Below are 17,045 nucleotides of genomic sequence, written 5' to 3' on the forward strand. Positions count from 1 at the left end.
AGATGCGGGTGTAGCTTGGAGGTTCTGAATGGGTCCTGTTTAGGGGTGTTATGAGAGTTTCAAAGCAATAGGATTCCTTTGGTAGGTGGAGTGTGTGGGGGTTTTCCTTTAGGCAGGTAGGGGAGAGTCTCATGGGTGGTGGGAGGTCAGTACAATAGCTACTCAGAAATTAGAAGCGGTTTTAATTCTATTTTTTTCTGTATAACTATTGCCGAGATGTGATGGAAACCATCCACAGTTTGCAATTTAAATCACATTTGTGGATGGTTCTCAGTGCAAGGCAATTGCCAATTTGCTTTGACAAAAGGTCGTCTGGTGTCAGCTCTTTTCTCTCCTTACAGATGCTGCCAGACCTGCTGACATTTTCCAGCATTTTCTCTTTTAATTGGCCATCAGAAGTGCAATCCTTAACGGAGAACTTTTGAGATGGGGTTTTGGGAAAGATCCCCAGCGCATCATCGGGGTACCCGACATTGCTCTGGAGCTTTAGAAGTTGCATTAACGTTGTTATGTAAATATAAGCAGTTGTTGTTGATACTTTGAAGCACTGACAATTGAGTATTCGGATGTAAATTTGATCCTGCACTCCGTTGAGTTTCTTCTTTTCGTTGCATGACTAGGTACAAGCTTGTCTTGTCTTTTGTGCAGTTGCTGTAGCTGTAACGAAACAGGTGGCGGGGAACATCAGGTGACGCCCCCCTCGCTGCCTGGGGCCACGCGCCAGCCTGGGGCTCAGTCACCTCGCCCCGCCCTCTGGCCGCTATTTTTGGATGCCACTGCCCTTACAGCCAGGAGGACCCCCTCGGGTCTAACTGGATAGCTGCCGGGCTGAGTTCGACAACTGCTGTAGCAGCTTTGGCCCCCTCCATTCACATCATGTCACGGTATTAAAACACGTTAGGTGTTGTGATTGAGATCCTTCTCGGAGTTGGCCAATGTCATTTTCTTTGCGCCCATTCTCTGTCTCTCCTGGAGCCCCCAGGGCTGGGCAGTATGCTGGGCAGCTTTGGTGTGGGTCCTGGGGGTAGGGACAGGTGAGGGAGGCAGTCGGTCAGCAGCTCGGGCCGCCGCTGGGCAGACAGGACAGGAGCCGCAATGTTCCGCCTCATGGCTACTCAAGCCAAGAAGCACCCGAGTGTAAGTAAAACCCACTGTTTTGAGTAGAACTGGTCCCTTTTCACATTTGAAGCTTTTATTCCCCCCTCATGCCCACCCCCTTTGGCCGAGCGCCAAGGTACAAAATCCAGCAGGAGGAGAAACAGCAACAAGGTCATGTGGATCTATATCCCAGGGTGACTGGGGGAGAGCCAGTCACCTAAACATGACATTGGAACTCCAAATGCACGCATATGGCGTCTTTTAAATAGAAAATGATGTAGGGCTGCTGGAGTTGGACAGGGATAAACACAGTAAGAAGTCTCACAACACCAGGTTAAAGTCCAACAGGTTTATTTTAACAGGTTTCCTACCAAATAAACCTGTTGGACTTTAACCTGGTGTTGTGAGACTTATTACTTTACATAGAAAACACAGTTGATGGTGGTCAGTTTGGAGATTTCAAAGCCGCTGTTCACGATTGCCAGGAAGATGGGGCAGTCGTAGGTCAACGAAGTTGAATGGCGGCGCCCGGGTGGCAAAATAACCGCATCTGGTTTATTTGTCTGGAACAGCTATTTGGGTCGTTGGTGATGTAAAAATATTTGGAGCTGAAGCATGGGCGCGGGGGTGGGGGGGGGGGGGGGCGGTGGTGGAATGCAACTCCCAACACATACTGCGAGATGCCTGCTGCAGCAAATTCTGGACCAATAACGATTGCGGCAGTCATGCAACCGAATAAAAAAAAATCATTCGCGTGTTATTTTCTAAGAGTTATTGCTGAAGTCAACAAAGCAAAAATCTAATCCACGTTCGACCAGCAAAGTTTGAACTCCTGATTAGTGTGGTATAGCTAGAAATAAGTTGTTATAAATAGAATGTGCGGTTTGCCTTTGAATGGTGTGATGTGATGGGCCAAAGACCTTTTTCTGTGCTGTAGACCTCTATGACTTTAAATATAGGCACACAAGAATTTGGAGCAGGAGGAGACTTTTTGCCTCCTCAAGTCTGTCCTGCCATTTGATAAGATCATGCTGATCTGATTGTGGCTTCCACTCCACCTTCCTGCTCATCCCCTATAACACTTGAATGAAAGTCAAACTCAGCCTTGAATATATTCAATGACCCAGCCTCAGGTGCTCTTTGGAAAATAATTTCACAGACTTACAACCTTCCTGAGAGAAAAAATTTATTCTTATGTGAACCTTGAAGGGGAGACCCTATTTTTTAAACAATTTCTTCTAGTCTCAACTCCACCCCACAAGAGGAAACATCCTTTCAGCATTCACCCTGTTAAGTCTCCACACCTCTGATTCTTCTAAATCCCAAAGGATATAAGCCTTTCACCATAAGATAACCTTTCCATCCCAAAAATCAGTCAAGCGGACCTTCTCTGCGCGGGCTGTAGTCCAAGTATATCCTTTCTTAAGTCTTCCCTACCTTTAAACTCTGAAGCAATACTTTCCTACGTTTAAACTCAATTTCCCTTGCCGTAAAAGCCAACATTCTGTTTGCTTTGCTTGTCACTTGCTGCATAACTTTTTTATGATTCATATACCAGATGTTTCATTAACTACTTTATCTTGATTATAATTTTGATGCACAAGTTTAATGAAGAGGAAAACCAGTTATAAACAGCATTTTAGATGTTTGTCATGTCGTGAGTGCTCTGCAGGTCCTTAGGCTGATTGTCGGCTGATGCTTCATCCTGAGCCATTTTCTTGGCAGTTTTTGCCAATAGTAGTTTGCCATTGCTTTCCACTCCCAGAGCAGGGCAAGGTTCGAAGGTTGCCTAAGTTGGAATGGAAGATGATGATGTGACAAATGTTAAGCTAATTGGTCTCTAGTTTCCTGTGTTCTGTCTCGCTCCTTTCTTGAATAGAGACGTTATATTAGCAATTTTCCAATCTGCTGGGATTTTTCCAGAATGAAGTGAATTTTGGAAGATTACATCAATGAAACTATTATCTCTGCAATCACTTCTTTTAAGGCCCTAGTATACAAACCAATAGGTCCTGGCGACTTGTTAATCTTTAATTCTAATAGCATTCCCAGTACACTTTCCCTGGTTATTATGATTGGTTTAAGTTCATCCCTCCCTTTTACCTCTTGATTTTCAAGTACTCTGCAAATATCATTTGTGTCTTTAACAGTGAAGACAGACACAAAATGCCTGTTCACCACTTCTGCTATTTCCTTTTTCCATTACTAATTCATCAGTCTCACCCACTCAGGGACTAACACTCAATTTCCTTTTTTCATTTTCTTTTCCTTTTTGAATATACCTAGAAACTCTTGCTGCCTGGTGTTTATGATTCTAGCCATCTTTCTCTCATACTCTAATCTCTCCTAACTTATTAAATTTTTAGTCATTCTTTGATGTTTTCTACATTCTGTTCAATCTTCCATTGCTTAGAGGCTTCTTTACAATGAGGTCATTAATCCTGTCTCATGCATGTTACCAGCCTAAACTAGCGTGTTCCCTGATTGATACTACCATGCACCCTCTTGCAAATGCCTTGAATGCACTTTATGAATAAACCTTCAACAGATCTTTGGATTTGATTTGTCCAATCTATATGAAAATTAATATCATCTATGATTATTTCTTACAAGCCAGCATATTTCTTCCTATATACTTTGTCATACAGTGGAGCTGCTGTTGGGACAACTACTCCAATAAATGGCTTCTTACAGTTGATATTTCCTATCGCTATCCAGAATGATTCTGCATGATCAAGGTAGTATTTAACCAAGTGTAGTATCAAGGAGCTGTAGCAAAACTAGAGTCAGTGGGAATTGGGGGAAAATTCTGCACTGATTGGAATCATACTTTGCATAAAGGAAAGTGGATATGGATGTTGGAGATCAATCATCTAAATTCTGGAACATCATTGTAAGAATTCCACAATTAATGTCATAGGGCCAACCATCTTCAGCTACTTCTTCAATAATCCTCCCACTTCTGAACTTATGATGGAAGCGATGCACACTCACCAGCAAACCACGTTCAGCATCATTTGCAATTTCTCAGATACCGAAATGGTCCTTGTCCATATACAGCAAGATCTGGACAACCTTTAGATTTGGGCTGAAAAGTGGCAAGTAATATTCATGCCACGCAAATGCCAAGCAATAACCATCTCCAACAAAAGAAAATCTTAGTATCTCCCCTTGACATTCAAGGTAATAGCATTACTGTTGATGAATTTCCCCACTATCAACCTTGGGGTTACCATTGGCCAGAAACTGAACTAGACCAACTATGTAAATCCTGTGACTACAGGAGCAGGTGAGGGGCTGGAAATTCTTAGCAAATAATTCCTCACCTGATTTCCCAAAGCCTGTACAACATCTACAAGGTGCAAGTCAATAGTGTGATGGAATACTGTCTACTTGATTGCAGCTCCAACAGCACTCAAAAAGTTTGTTATCATCGAGGACATTTACCTGATTGACACTCTGAGACGCCTGTTACGATTTCTGTAGAGGCAGATAACTTTTGAAGAGTTATTTGTATTCCCAATGACCGACTGAAAGAATCAATGACAATTTAATCAAGTTAGACTCTTACTGTAACAGCGGAATAAAAAGAAATGGAGCTAAACACTATTTAGTGAACAACTAATACATTAAACTATATTTTTCCCTTTATCTTTGAACACAATTGAAAACCGCATGCTACAGTTATACTTCCCGCCCGCTCTTCACAAAATAACAATTTTTACAAGAACCAGTCCAATATTATTCACAGTTTCCAAGAGGTTCACTTTTCTGATAGGGTCATCCAGATTTGAAATGTTAGCTCTGTTCTCTCTCAACAGATGCCATCAGACCTGCTGAGGTTTTTCATCTTTTTCTGTTTCAGTCATGATTCCAGTGACTGTCAAAAGATACTTCTCTCAGTTTTCAGAGAAGGTCCAAACTGAATAGAAGCAGTAAAGCCCATTCACAATTCTTTTCCCCCTTGCCATATCAAGGGGAATATTCTAGATTCCTTAGATTGTCATGGGATAGGTTTCTTTAGCCATTGATTCTGTTCCTCCTGCATTCTAGTTAGTTGTCCACAGAATAGACACACTAATTTCTGCTGGCTGCAGTCCCTTCTCGCTGTCTTGTGAGATTTCCCCAAAATCTGGAGACTTTAAAAATCTATCCAGTCTGTACAACTATTTTTACCATTGTTGACGGGTGTGAACATATTGCATCTTTTTTGTAAGTCAACCCCTCTATCCCTATAACAACCAAGCCCCCCAGGGATATTGTTAGGCAGAGTTTGGAGCAGGTCACATGACTGTCACTAGTTGGAAGTTGTGGCCCTACACCCTGATTGCAAAGTGCAAACAGTTATATGTAAGGAATGAATAATTGATCCCTGTGGAATACCAATCCTGACTTTCTGCTCGTGAGAATAAATATTTTATCTCTTACTTTTTTTTTGAGAGTCATTCTGTACATGTCCCCCAACTTCACACATTTTGACCCTAGTCAGGAGGCCTTTGAAAATCCTAACACATTATTGTACCTATTACATTACCCTTCTGAAGTCTTCTTGTTACTCATTCAAAGATATCAGTAAGGTTGATTAAGCAGAACCTTGTATTTTGAAATTCACGCTGACTCAAGAAAACAAAACAAGGAAAGTCTTTTCTGTTTTCATCCGTAAACGGTTTGCACAATTACACTATTGTGAACTTTGAGCTGTGTGAGAGAAAGTCAAGTAAAATATCTCCCTGATCCTAAAAGAATTTGAATGAAACATCAAGAAATTGATCTACCTTAGAATATATTTTAATTACTGATATTGCAGTGCTTCCACAGGTTATGTATTCTTGGCTCCATTAACATAGGAACTGTTCCTTAATGTTTATTTATATCGGCTTGTATTTGTCATTTTAACATTCAATTCTGTCTGTGTCTAGTTGCATTAAGATATTAATGTTATGCTTATGGTTTTTGTGGGAACTTGTTTTGCATACGCAGTATTCTGTAGGGTGAATTTTCTCAACTGTATTCTTATTTGACTTTGGTTAAGCTTTGTATCTCTTTTGTAACAAGTCAAAGTTTATAGCTTGCAGCCATGTTACAAAAGTTTCATCACTGCCCCGTGTCTTAATTAAAACAAGATCAGTGGTGTCTGTCATCATAACTTAGAACTTGAAATATTAATTTTAAAACCATTCTTGTCTTTATTTAGATTTGTCAATCCATCAACATTCTTTTTATAGTTAGGATGCCCAGAATTGCACAAAATATTGTTCGGATGTCTAAAATCAATCTAGACAGATTAAAGTAACTTATCTTTACTGACTTATTCCAGCATTAAATTAACCTTGACTCTAACAACTATTACAGCTTGATACGGTGTATTAATAGTCATCATACACAAATCTGTTTTTATTCTATGTTAATGGGCAAAACCTTATGTATGTGTTTTGTGTGCATTTCATTTTATCCAATTATGAGATGGGTACACATGCGATTAAGGGCTGCTGGGAATATTCGGGTGTGGCAGCATCTGTGGAGAGAGGAATATAGTTGTTTGAACAGAACTTTGATCAGTTGATCATCAGCCTGAAACGTTAACTCTGTTCCTCTCCATAGATGCTGCCAGATCTGCTGATTGTTTCCAACGTTTTCTGTTTTTATTTAAAATTTCCGTCATCTGGAGTATTTTGCTTTTGGATGGGTATACATGTGGTGTTGATTAGAAATCTGAGATTCTGGGAGTTGAAAGGTGCAATTCAAGAATAATAAGTGAAAATTTACCAAAAATGGCAGTGTTGTTTCTAGTAAGAAAAACAACATGTTTCTCTCCCATCCCTGCTTCAGTTTTGCACTTGTTATTCTAATTAGTGCATAATTAAATTGGTTCTTGGTTTTGAATTGTAGATGGTTTTGTGTTCTACGGTCATTTCTTAGGAAATGTACACTATCAAGGGCAGGAGTCTTAGTAGTGTTGAAGAGCAGAAGGATCTTGGGATCCGGGTCCACAGGACTCTTAAATCGGCCTCGCAGGTGGAGGATGTGGTCAAGAAGGCGTATGGTGTACTGGCCTTCATTAATCGAGGGATTGAGTTTAGGAATCGGGAGGTAATGCTGCAACTTTATAAGACCCTTGTCAGGCCTCATTTGGAGTACTGTGCGCAGTTCTGGTCGCCTCACTATAGGAAGGACGTAGAAGCTATTGAAAGGGTACAGAGGAGATTTACAAGGATGTTGCCTGGACTGGGAGGCATGCCTTATGAAGTTAGGTTGAGGGAGCTGGGACTCTTTTCCCTGGAGAGACAAAGGTTGAGAGGCGACCTGATAGAAGTTTATAAAATGTTGAGAGGAATAGATAGGGTGGATTCTCAGAGGCTATTTCCCCGGGTTGAAATGGTTGCTACGAGAGGACGCAGATTTAAGGTGCGGGGAGGCAAGTACAGAAGTGATGTTAGGGGTAAGTTTTTCACTCAGAGGGTGGTGAGTGAATGGAATCGGCTGCCGTCAGTGGTGGTGGAGGAGAACTCCTGGGGTCTTTTAAAAGACTTCTGGATGAGTATATGGGATTTAATGGGATTGGGGGTTATAGATAGGTCTATAGATTGGTAGGTGTTGATGTGATCAGCGCAACTCGTGGGCCGAAGGGCCTGTTTGTGCTGCTGTAGTGTTCTATGTTCTATGAAATGCCTCCATTATCCCTTCTTGCACTCTGGGTTTGATTACGTATCCTCCTTAAATGCATCCTTTGTTGTTCAGCTCTCTGGGACTGTGCTCACTTGATTTCACTCTTGCCTATCTGATTGTAACTAGTGCAAAGCAAACAAAAAATCTGATTGTAACTAGTGCATCTGTAGCAATGGTTTCTCTTTATATCCTTGCAAACCTTCCTGGAGTCCCCCAAAGAGTCACCTTGGGCCTCACCTGTATTTCACTCTTTGAAACAGCACCCATAGATTGTTGGTAAAAACATTGGTGTTTTCTTGTATTTGAGTAGTGACAAAATAGTCTATGCTGAGAAGCCCAGGACTTTTATTTCCTTCAGCAAACAAAGCAATTTACAATCAAAGTATTAGATGATGTACAGTAAATGTAAGCATACATTCTCTCACTATAATGATTTTCAGAGCACAGTGGCCTAAATCTTCCAAGGGAAATTGTTGTTGGATTGCTGCTCTGCTCCTACTTTTCTGTGCTGCGTTAGAGCTCTGCAATTCTGGCTAGGACATCCCATCTAATTTTCTTCAGAAATATGGAGTGTACCTGAAGTGAACAGCTTCTTTGTGGCTGGATCATTGAGGGAACACAAACTGTGACCACTTTTTTTATGGCACTAGATGTATTCTATTACGCACTCACTAACATACTGAAAAGCTGGGACATTTAAACCTGCCCACCTACCATTTTATGGCTCTGTGACTTAATTAAAGTAAATGTGGGCCACCTTTTCTTTAGGTTTTCTGGCAATCTCTGGAGCCTCAACATTTTAATTGCCTTACCTAGCTAGCTGTTAACGTCTGAAAGCAGCATTGCCCCAACCTTTTTGATGCTGACAGGCACCAAGATTGCTTTAATTGCATTTATTCTATACTCTACAATTAAAATTTAATTCCGAAAATTAAAAAATTAATTCTAAAGCTCATGAAGTGTAGAACACGTACATGCAGCTATGATGCAACTTGTAGAAAGTACACACTACTGTCATTGTGCACTAATGATGTATACATTTAAGGTGGTAGGTAGAATGCCTACGAATTAAACGGCAACTTTTTCTTGGATAGCGGTGAGTTTTCTTGAATGCTACCAGTGCCTCCAGGCAAATGGTGAGTATTTCATCACACTCCAGAATGTGCCTTATAATTAATGGACAGGCTTTGGGGAATCAGGAGGTGAGTTAATTGTCACAGTATTTACATGGCTGGTCCCGTTCTGTTTCTGATCATGTCATTGTCTTTACCTAGCTCTGTAATCTCCTGTAGCTCCACAAACCTCTGAGATATTTGTGCTCTTCTAATTCTGGCCTCTTGCACATCTCAATTTTGATTTCTCTGTGATTAGTGGCCATGCTTTTGGTTTCCTAGGCCCTAAACTATGTTATACCCCTTGCATATACCTCTACCCCTCTACCTTACTTTCCTTGTAAAAAAGGCTCCTTCAAACTGACCTCTTTGACCAAACCTTTGATCATCTGATCTAATATCTCCTTTAAGGCTCAGTGTCACACTTGTTTATAATGCTCCTGAGATGCAGCTGGGGGTGTTTTATTACTTTAAAGATACTTATAAATTGTTGTTGTTAGCTTGAAATGATTAGCCTGTAACAACCAGTAGAGAGTTTTTCTACTGCTTTCCGTTGACTTCAATTGACGATCTTTGATGCCAGACTTGGTTAAACACATCAGTGATGTCAAGTGTAGTACTCTCATTTCAAATTTGGAATGCATCTCTTTTTTCTGTGTTTGACTGTTAGCTCTTCAGTACATCACACTTACAATTCATATCTGTGTTTTTAAAACTCTCCATTACTTTGCTCCAAAATCATGAATGGTTTCATGGTCATTAGCAAGACTGGATTTTTAAAAAAATTTCAGAATTATTAGCTGGTTTTAAATTCCACCCATGTTCCCAGATCATTAGCCTGAGCTTTTGGGTGACTAGTTTGTTGACATTACCATCCTCCTTTCGAGTGTTAATGAGAAACCTATCACGATGGTTTATAATGACCAGGAATATTTATTATTTTGTCTCTAGTCTGATAATTAAGAAAAATAAAGTAGCCAAATCATATGATGGGGTGATGTAACCATGTCATATTTGTCATGTCAGCTTTATGCTACAGGCAGTCAGTATGTCTGGTAGGATTACAACTCATGCTAGAAAGGCAGAAAAATTACTCTTTTTAGTCTTGCTAATGGATGTCTTAAGTACAGTTAATGGACTTATGTTTACTTAAGTTTTTCTGGGATTTCTGATTAGAATGCTTAACAGGGTGATTGTGACGATGTGGTTTATGTGCAGTCCTGAGTCAATCTTTTTATTTGTCAAACAGTTTACAAATACAAAGTACGTTACATTTCTAAATTACAAGCTAGAATACAATACCATCTCAATAATAAATTATAGAGATTAACAGCAGATATAACACAATATCAACAATAAACATGTCATTTTTAATACAATAGCACAAACAACATAGCACAATAACAAACAGCTAGTATGCATTGTGAGTTATATACAATGGGCCTCTCAAGGTTGCAAACAGCTCATAACGACTATAAACCAGCAAGCTATAATATAAACACAATACTGACAGCTAATACACCATCCTTTAACCAATAACAAACAACTCCCTCACAATAAGAAAGGGGTTCATTGTAAGTTATCTACAATTTTCCAGAGCTTTGCCCTCCGTATTTTCTTCTTCTGAGAGTTTCACCTCCAGGGTTCTGCTCTTGGGACTGCACTTTCTGTTGCTGCAGCGTCTGGGGGGTTACAGCATAATGTAATCACAAGTATCTCTGTTACAATGAAATTGAGTTATCTGCATCTCCAGGGTTTCACCTTCCGGATTCTTGCCTTATGGATTTTCGCTTGCTGGATTAGCTTGTCTGTAACCGGGGGGTTACTCTGTCCAGGGGTTATTTTATCTGAGGGGTATACCATTTGGGCTGCAGACAATCCACAATGATAAATTATAAAACAGTAACTAATAGTAACAATAATATACCTTCCTTGATACAGTAACAAATAACTCTATTACTCTGAAAATGAACAGTGTGAATCATCTGCAACCCTCTAGGGCCTTGGGAGGGGCACCTGTCCAGACATACTCTATTGGAGGTTAAACCTTACGGACTTTTGGCTGGGTGGGGGACTAGTCCTGGGCCTGTAGTAGAGGGGAAAAAAAGTTGCAGTAAAGTGATTAGTTTGCACTTGAAGTCTGGTTGAAGTTAGAAAGATTTTGCAGGCTTCTGGAACTCTCAGAAAGCTCCAAGACTGTCAACACATGTTAAAGCAAGAATGCCTGGGTTTGCTAACTGTATTGATTTAAAAATGGATTTGATTTAAGCATGAATGGGGCTGATTCGGAACTGGAACAATCATAAGCTTGAAAATAAAGTTGCTTCCTTTAGCTTTTAAATATGTTCAATTGTTAATGGTTAATTTTCATCATGTGTTAGTTATATTTAAACCATGTTATTAAATAAAGTTTGTTTCACTATAAAAAATCCCTACTTTGTCAGTGGGGTCATTCCTGGAAGAAAGTATTCTTTCCTCACATTTATGCCAAAATAGAAAAATCTTTGGGGTCTGGGCTGGCTTCATAATACACCTTGGGATTCTGGTCAAGGACCCTATCAAAGGCTACATGGTATTGCAAAAAGTATTTACATTTCCATCTGACTCTCAAATTAAATTAAAAGTATTATTTACTACTGCTATAATACTTTGCTTTAAAAATGATGAAAATGCGATTTTTCTTAATAGTAAAGCATAAACAATTATTTGTTCAAAGAATTGTTTTTAAAATTTTATTCTACCCGAGAGAAGCATAATTGCTATCAATTTTTGTTGTTTTAGTTGATTCCTTTATTCTTCTTCATTGGACTTGGAGCTTCTGGTGCTGCGCTTTACCTATCACGTCTGGCAATGTTTAGCCCTGATGTCTGGTATGTAAAGTAATATTGTTTGTATTACTTTCCACTATATTTATGGTTTTGTATGTGAAAGCACTGAGTATAATGTAAGAAGATCATGCTAAAGGTTTAGAAACAACTAATTAGGCCTCCCCAGAGCATTGTGTCCAATTCTGGGAATCGCACTCTGTCTAAAGCCTTGACATTCTTCTTAATGTGTAGAGGAAATTTACTAGAATTCGTACTAGGGTTAAAAGACTTCAGTTATATGGAGAGATTAGAGAAACACTACCTGACAAATTTAAAGAAGCGATTTGGTGGAAATGTTCAAAGTCAAGAAGGGGAATTGGTTTCCAATGATAGAAGGATCAGTAACCCGGGGACACAGATTTAAGTTAATCGATAAAAGCACTAAAGAAAACATGGACATTGTTGTGATTTTGAAGGGAAATCATCTCAACTCATAATATTGTTGCAGGAGTTCCTCAGGACGGGGTCCTGACTCTAACCAGCTTCAGCTGTTTCATCAGTGACCTTCCCTCCATCATAAGGTCAGAAGTGGATTTCTCAGCAATGATTGCACAGTGTTTCACTTGTAGTTGCACAAATAATGAAGCACCTTTTGTCCCAGTGCAGCAGGACTTCAACAGCAACCAGGTTTGGGTTGATACATGGCAAATAACATTTGCATTACTGAGTATCAGACAGTGGCTACCTTACAGAGATATTTTAACTACCTCCCCGTGACATTCAATTACATTACCATTACAGTCCAACCAGCCAGATAAATACTGTGGCTGCATGAGCAGCCATGATGTGGAGATTCTGGCGTTGGGCTGTGGAAAGCACAGTAAAAAATCTCACAACACCAAGCTAAAGTCCAACAGGTTTATTTGGTAGCACAATCCACAAGCTTTCAGAGTGCTGCTCCTTCATCAGCTGAGTGGGAGTTCTGTTCACAAACAGAGCATATAAAGACACAAAATCAATTTACAAAATGGTTGGAATGCAAGTCTTTACAGGTAATCAGGTCTTAAAGGTACAGACAATGTGAGTGGAGAGAGGGTTAAGCACAGGTTAAAGAGATGTGTATTGTCTCCAGCCAGGACAGTTAGTGAGATTTTGCAAGCCCAGGCAAGTCGTGGGGGTTACAGATAGTTTGACATGAACCCAAGATCCTGGTTGATGCCGTCCTCATGTGCGGAACTTGGTTATCAGTTTCTGCTCAGTGGTTCTGCGTTGTGTGTCATGAAGGCCGCTTGGAGAATGCTTACCCGAAGATCAGAGGCTGAATACCCGTGACCGCTGAAATGTTCCCCGACAGGAAGAAAATACTCTTGCCTGGTGATTGTCAAGCGATGTTCATTTGTTCATTGTTGTAGAGTCTGCATGGTCTATGGCCAATGTTGTCTACCTGATATGCTGCAGGAAACAATGTCCTGAAGCATGATACATAGGGGACACCATGAAGGAGCAGCGCTCCGAAAGCTTGTGGCTTGTACTATCAAATAAACCTGTTGGACTTCTTACTGTACATGAACAGGTCAGAGACTGAGTATTCTGTGCAAGTAACTTGCCTTCTGACATTCCAAAGCTTTTCCACCATCTATTAGGCACAAGTTAGGAATGTGATGGAATATTCTCCACTTCCTTCAAGTGCAGCTTCAGCAATACTAAAGTTCAAAAGCATTCAGGACAAAGCAGCCCGCTTGATTTGCACCTCCGTCCGTCATTAAGTCACATTGCAGAAACTTGCAAAGGCTTCTTTAATAGCATTTTCCAAACTCTCTACCTTAATGATCTAGGGCAGTTAATATCATCACCAAATTCTCTCATCTAAGTCATACACCACGCTATCCTGGGCATATACTTGTCCCTTCAAATACTGGGCCAAAATGCTTATATTGGTACAGTATCTCAAATCCAGCCATCCAAAAACTAGTTTTATTTTTAAGCGGGATATGCAAGAATTTTAAGTGCCGTTGTGAGTGCAAAAGCTTCCTGGCTTGTTCGGTGAGTTGCTACATCTTTGTGGTGCCCAGTAGTTATCCACTTTGCATGCTGGTCATTTACCCTACTCTGAATGGTTGAAATAACCTTTGACTCCACTTGAGTTTTGGGGGTGAAGGGGTGTCACACTTCTTTGGACAGTATCTATCTTGAATGTTGCTCCAGTGACTGACAGCGAATACTTTTTTTAAAGTTGTGACCTTTCCAAAGCACTATCCAGTTTCAGCCAGATCACAGTCAACCTTTATCTTTAATTACATTAGAGATGCTGTTGAGTGACCATTTTTGAAAACCTCAGCGTGGATTCTTCCAAAAGTTGTGGGTTGTCAGGCATTTTAGCTGTACTGCTCACTCCACCTACTGCTCCCCCTCCCAACCCGCTTCAGTATTGTGCAAGAGTACCTTATCACAAACTGCACCAATTCAAGAAAGCCATTCACCAACACTTCTCAAGGTAGCTGGAGGATAGGTAATTAATGCTGGCTTTGTCTGTGACTCTAAATTCTGTGAGGCAATAGGTGCAGTAGCTGAGAAATACTAGCAGGAGGGCTGAAACGGGAATCATGACCAGCATCCAGCCAGTCACGACTTTTCCTGGGCATTTTTTTATGGGGTAATCAACTTCACGCAAGGAAACAGCGCAAGACTGATGACAATATGGATGTGCTAATTTGAATCTTATTATTGAGCCCTGAATGGTTTGCTAATGTTTCCAACCTGGTCAGGGGAGGTCCCTACCAGTGAGGATTAAAGCTGGACCCGAGCAACAGGGACCAGGCATGATTACCTTGCTGATGGGGCCAGAGGCCACTGAGGTCCTGGGGGGGTGAGGGGCTGTGTCCTTTGGGTTGGACAGTGGTACCCTGACACTGCCCAATAGGCACAAGTGCCAAGGGAGCAGGGCCTTCTGGGAGGGGACGGTCTGCAGATCAGGGTTGGGCTGATCAGTGGTGGGGAGGGAATGGGAGGGTGCGGGGACTACTGCGCACACTGCACAGTCATCGGTGGATGAGGGAGGGGAGCTGGGGTATCAGGAAGCCACTGGGAGGTCGGCAGTTGGGGTGGGGGGGCGGTATAATGAACATGCACACATCTGGGAGATGGGCGCATGCACAGTGGCCTGCTCAGTGCTTTGATGCCAGCCCCTCAGGCGGGATTAGTGATTAGAATCTCCATGACCAGCGTGTATTCCCCCACCAGATTCTGTGAAGCAGAAAGTGCCAGAAATTCAACCAACTAAGTGCGCCCAACAAACAGAAGGCAAAACCTCCTGTTTTCTCTCCCATTGGGCACTTAATTTTTTGGGGGAAAGATCGCCTCCTAACATTTTTTAAAGTTAAAAATTGAGGAAAAAGTTTAACAGCGAGTAATGATCTAAATGTACTCTGAAAAAAATTAAAGCGCCTTCAATAATAAATTTCAAATATTTGTAGGACAATGGGGAATGAATAGGGAAGTGTGACTATTTGACTATGTTTCCTGTGCTAATATCTATGATTCTATATAATTGTATATTTTCTTTTTTTTCTTTAGCTGGGACAAAACAAACAACCCTGAGCCCTGGAATAAAATGCGTTATAATCAGCAATACAAGGTAACCTGGTGGAGGGAGAATTTGTTGAAAACATTTGCTTACAATTGCACTGTTGGAAGCAAATTTATTTCCGATCATGCATTTAAGAAAACTAAATAATAAAGCAATAATCACAACATAATACATGAACTGTGAAATAATTGCGAAATATACCTGCTGATTGTTTTATTCTTATTTTAACAGTTTATTGCTGTCAGCACTGATTATGAAAATCTGAAGAAGAATCGTCCTGACTTCTGAATGATTGCCAAAATACTAGCTACTTTTGCTGAAATGCCAAAGTCTTCAAGAGCTCGATGCACCTCACATTATGTCTAAAGTGATTGCATCCATCAATCATGTGTTCTTCTTTCAATATTGACAAAAACAGTGTGATGGAAGATAATCTGCCTTATACTAACTTTGATTTTTGAAACACTAATCCTGTTTTAATTAAGTTTGTTTGCTGTGCTAATTGTCCATATGTTAAATGGATCAATCATGGTAATAAAACTTTTAAATTCTCATTGATAACACTCTTCTTTCAGAATATTAGAAAAATGAAGCATATTTTTCTGAATTAAATGTAATTTATATACTACGAGCAATTAAGAATATGGATCTTGAAATATCTTCAGTCTTTAGGTTCCTGTCGTTAACAGACATACGATACACAGTACCTAAACTCCGGGCAGTAAATTGTACCAATGTAAAACCAAGCCTATGGAAATGTGCATGAAGCTATGATATGATTGAACCAACCATCGAAATAAAACGTATGTTGTCCTGAAGTCTCCCTAAATTATTTAACCTCCCCAGAAGAGCTAAATAACTGCAGGTGATTATGGTTGGCTGTCCCTTGATTTGAGGATGACATCTAAGTGGGGATGCAGTTTTTTGCCGTGATACTTCGTACTGAATAGGCTAATTCTTGACCCACAGATCTTTGGCCGCGCGAGACCGGATGTCCCACAAGGTATTAGAATCTGAAGTGCAGACAGAAGAGCAAACAGAAGCCACAGAGCTCATACACAACAAATAACGAGAGCAAAGACTAGCCAGTAATCACCGCAGCATATTTATAATTCCCTCAACTATTGAATTAGTTACTACTGAGAGGAATGCTGCATAGCTCCCATTAACCTGTGAGGAAAATTGCAGGTCATTTTTGGGGCCATAAGCTTTTTTAATGAGGAAATTGAACATTGGAGCTCCTTTGCAGAGAGTTTCTAGATTTATGTACAGGTAAATAAAATTCCACCTTGTGGTCGTAACTCTTCTCAGCAATATTCGAAATAAGTTTTGTCCAGCTAGAGAAACCCAGTACCAAAACCCTGGAGCAATTGGTGAAAGCCCTTGAGGAACATTATTGGCCAAAGCCATTGGTTATCATAGAACTGTTCAGGTTTGAAGGTATCCTATCCTTTCTTTCCAGTTCAGCCCATATATCTTTTGTATTTTAGCTGCTGCAACCTATGAAATGCCATGCCCAATGAGTTATTTACAACATAGGAGGTGACCATTCAACTTGTCAAGTCCATGATAGCACTTGGCAGACAGTGCTATCAATTTCATTCCCCCATAACCACCTACTTCTCCATGCCCCAACCCCACTCTCTCTCTTCTCCCGTTGATCTCTGTCACCCCTCTGTGCACTATTCTTAACCTCACGGAGATTTGATAATGGTTTTCAGATTATGACAGTTTTAGATGAGCAAAAGGTTGAAGGCCATAAATTTAACATTTTGG

General features: G+C 40.4%; 1 protein-coding gene across 2 annotated transcripts; it reads left to right on the forward strand.

The window, feature by feature from the left end:
* Positions 1-999: 999 nt before the first annotated feature.
* LOC145361061 (cytochrome c oxidase subunit FA4-like) lies at positions 1,000-16,087 on the forward strand. Of its 2 annotated transcripts, none has more exons than XM_080216625.1 (4): positions 1,000-1,137; positions 11,658-11,746; positions 15,257-15,317; positions 15,501-16,087. In XM_080216625.1, exons 1-4 carry the CDS (start codon positions 1,096-1,098, stop codon positions 15,555-15,557), a joined length of 249 nt encoding a protein of 82 aa, XP_080072751.1. In that variant the 5' UTR covers positions 1,000-1,095; the 3' UTR covers positions 15,558-16,087. The 2 variants fall into 2 exon arrangements, with proteins under 2 accessions (XP_080072751.1, XP_080072758.1); XM_080216632.1 differs by lacking the exon at positions 1,000-1,137 and adding an exon at positions 8,832-8,900.
* Positions 16,088-17,045: the final 958 nt, after the last annotated feature.

The sequence above is a fragment of the Carcharhinus amblyrhynchos genome, chromosome 2, assembly GCF_965287045.1.
Source record: "Carcharhinus amblyrhynchos chromosome 2, sCarAmb.v2.hapA, whole genome shotgun sequence".
NCBI classification, from domain to species: Eukaryota; Metazoa; Chordata; class Chondrichthyes; order Carcharhiniformes; family Carcharhinidae; genus Carcharhinus; species Carcharhinus amblyrhynchos.

Excerpts from the sequence above, each read along its gene's own strand:
- LOC145361061 (XM_080216625.1), top strand. The coding sequence starts at position 1,096 with ATGTTCCGCCTCATGGCTACTCAAGCCAAGAAGCACCCGAGT. Across the intron at positions 1,138-11,657 it reads AAGCCAAGAAGCACCCGAGT|TTGATTCCTTTATTCTTCTT; the intron begins GTAAGTAAAACC and ends TTGTTGTTTTAG. Across the intron at positions 11,747-15,256 it reads ATGTTTAGCCCTGATGTCTG|CTGGGACAAAACAAACAACC; the intron begins GTATGTAAAGTA and ends TTTTTTCTTTAG.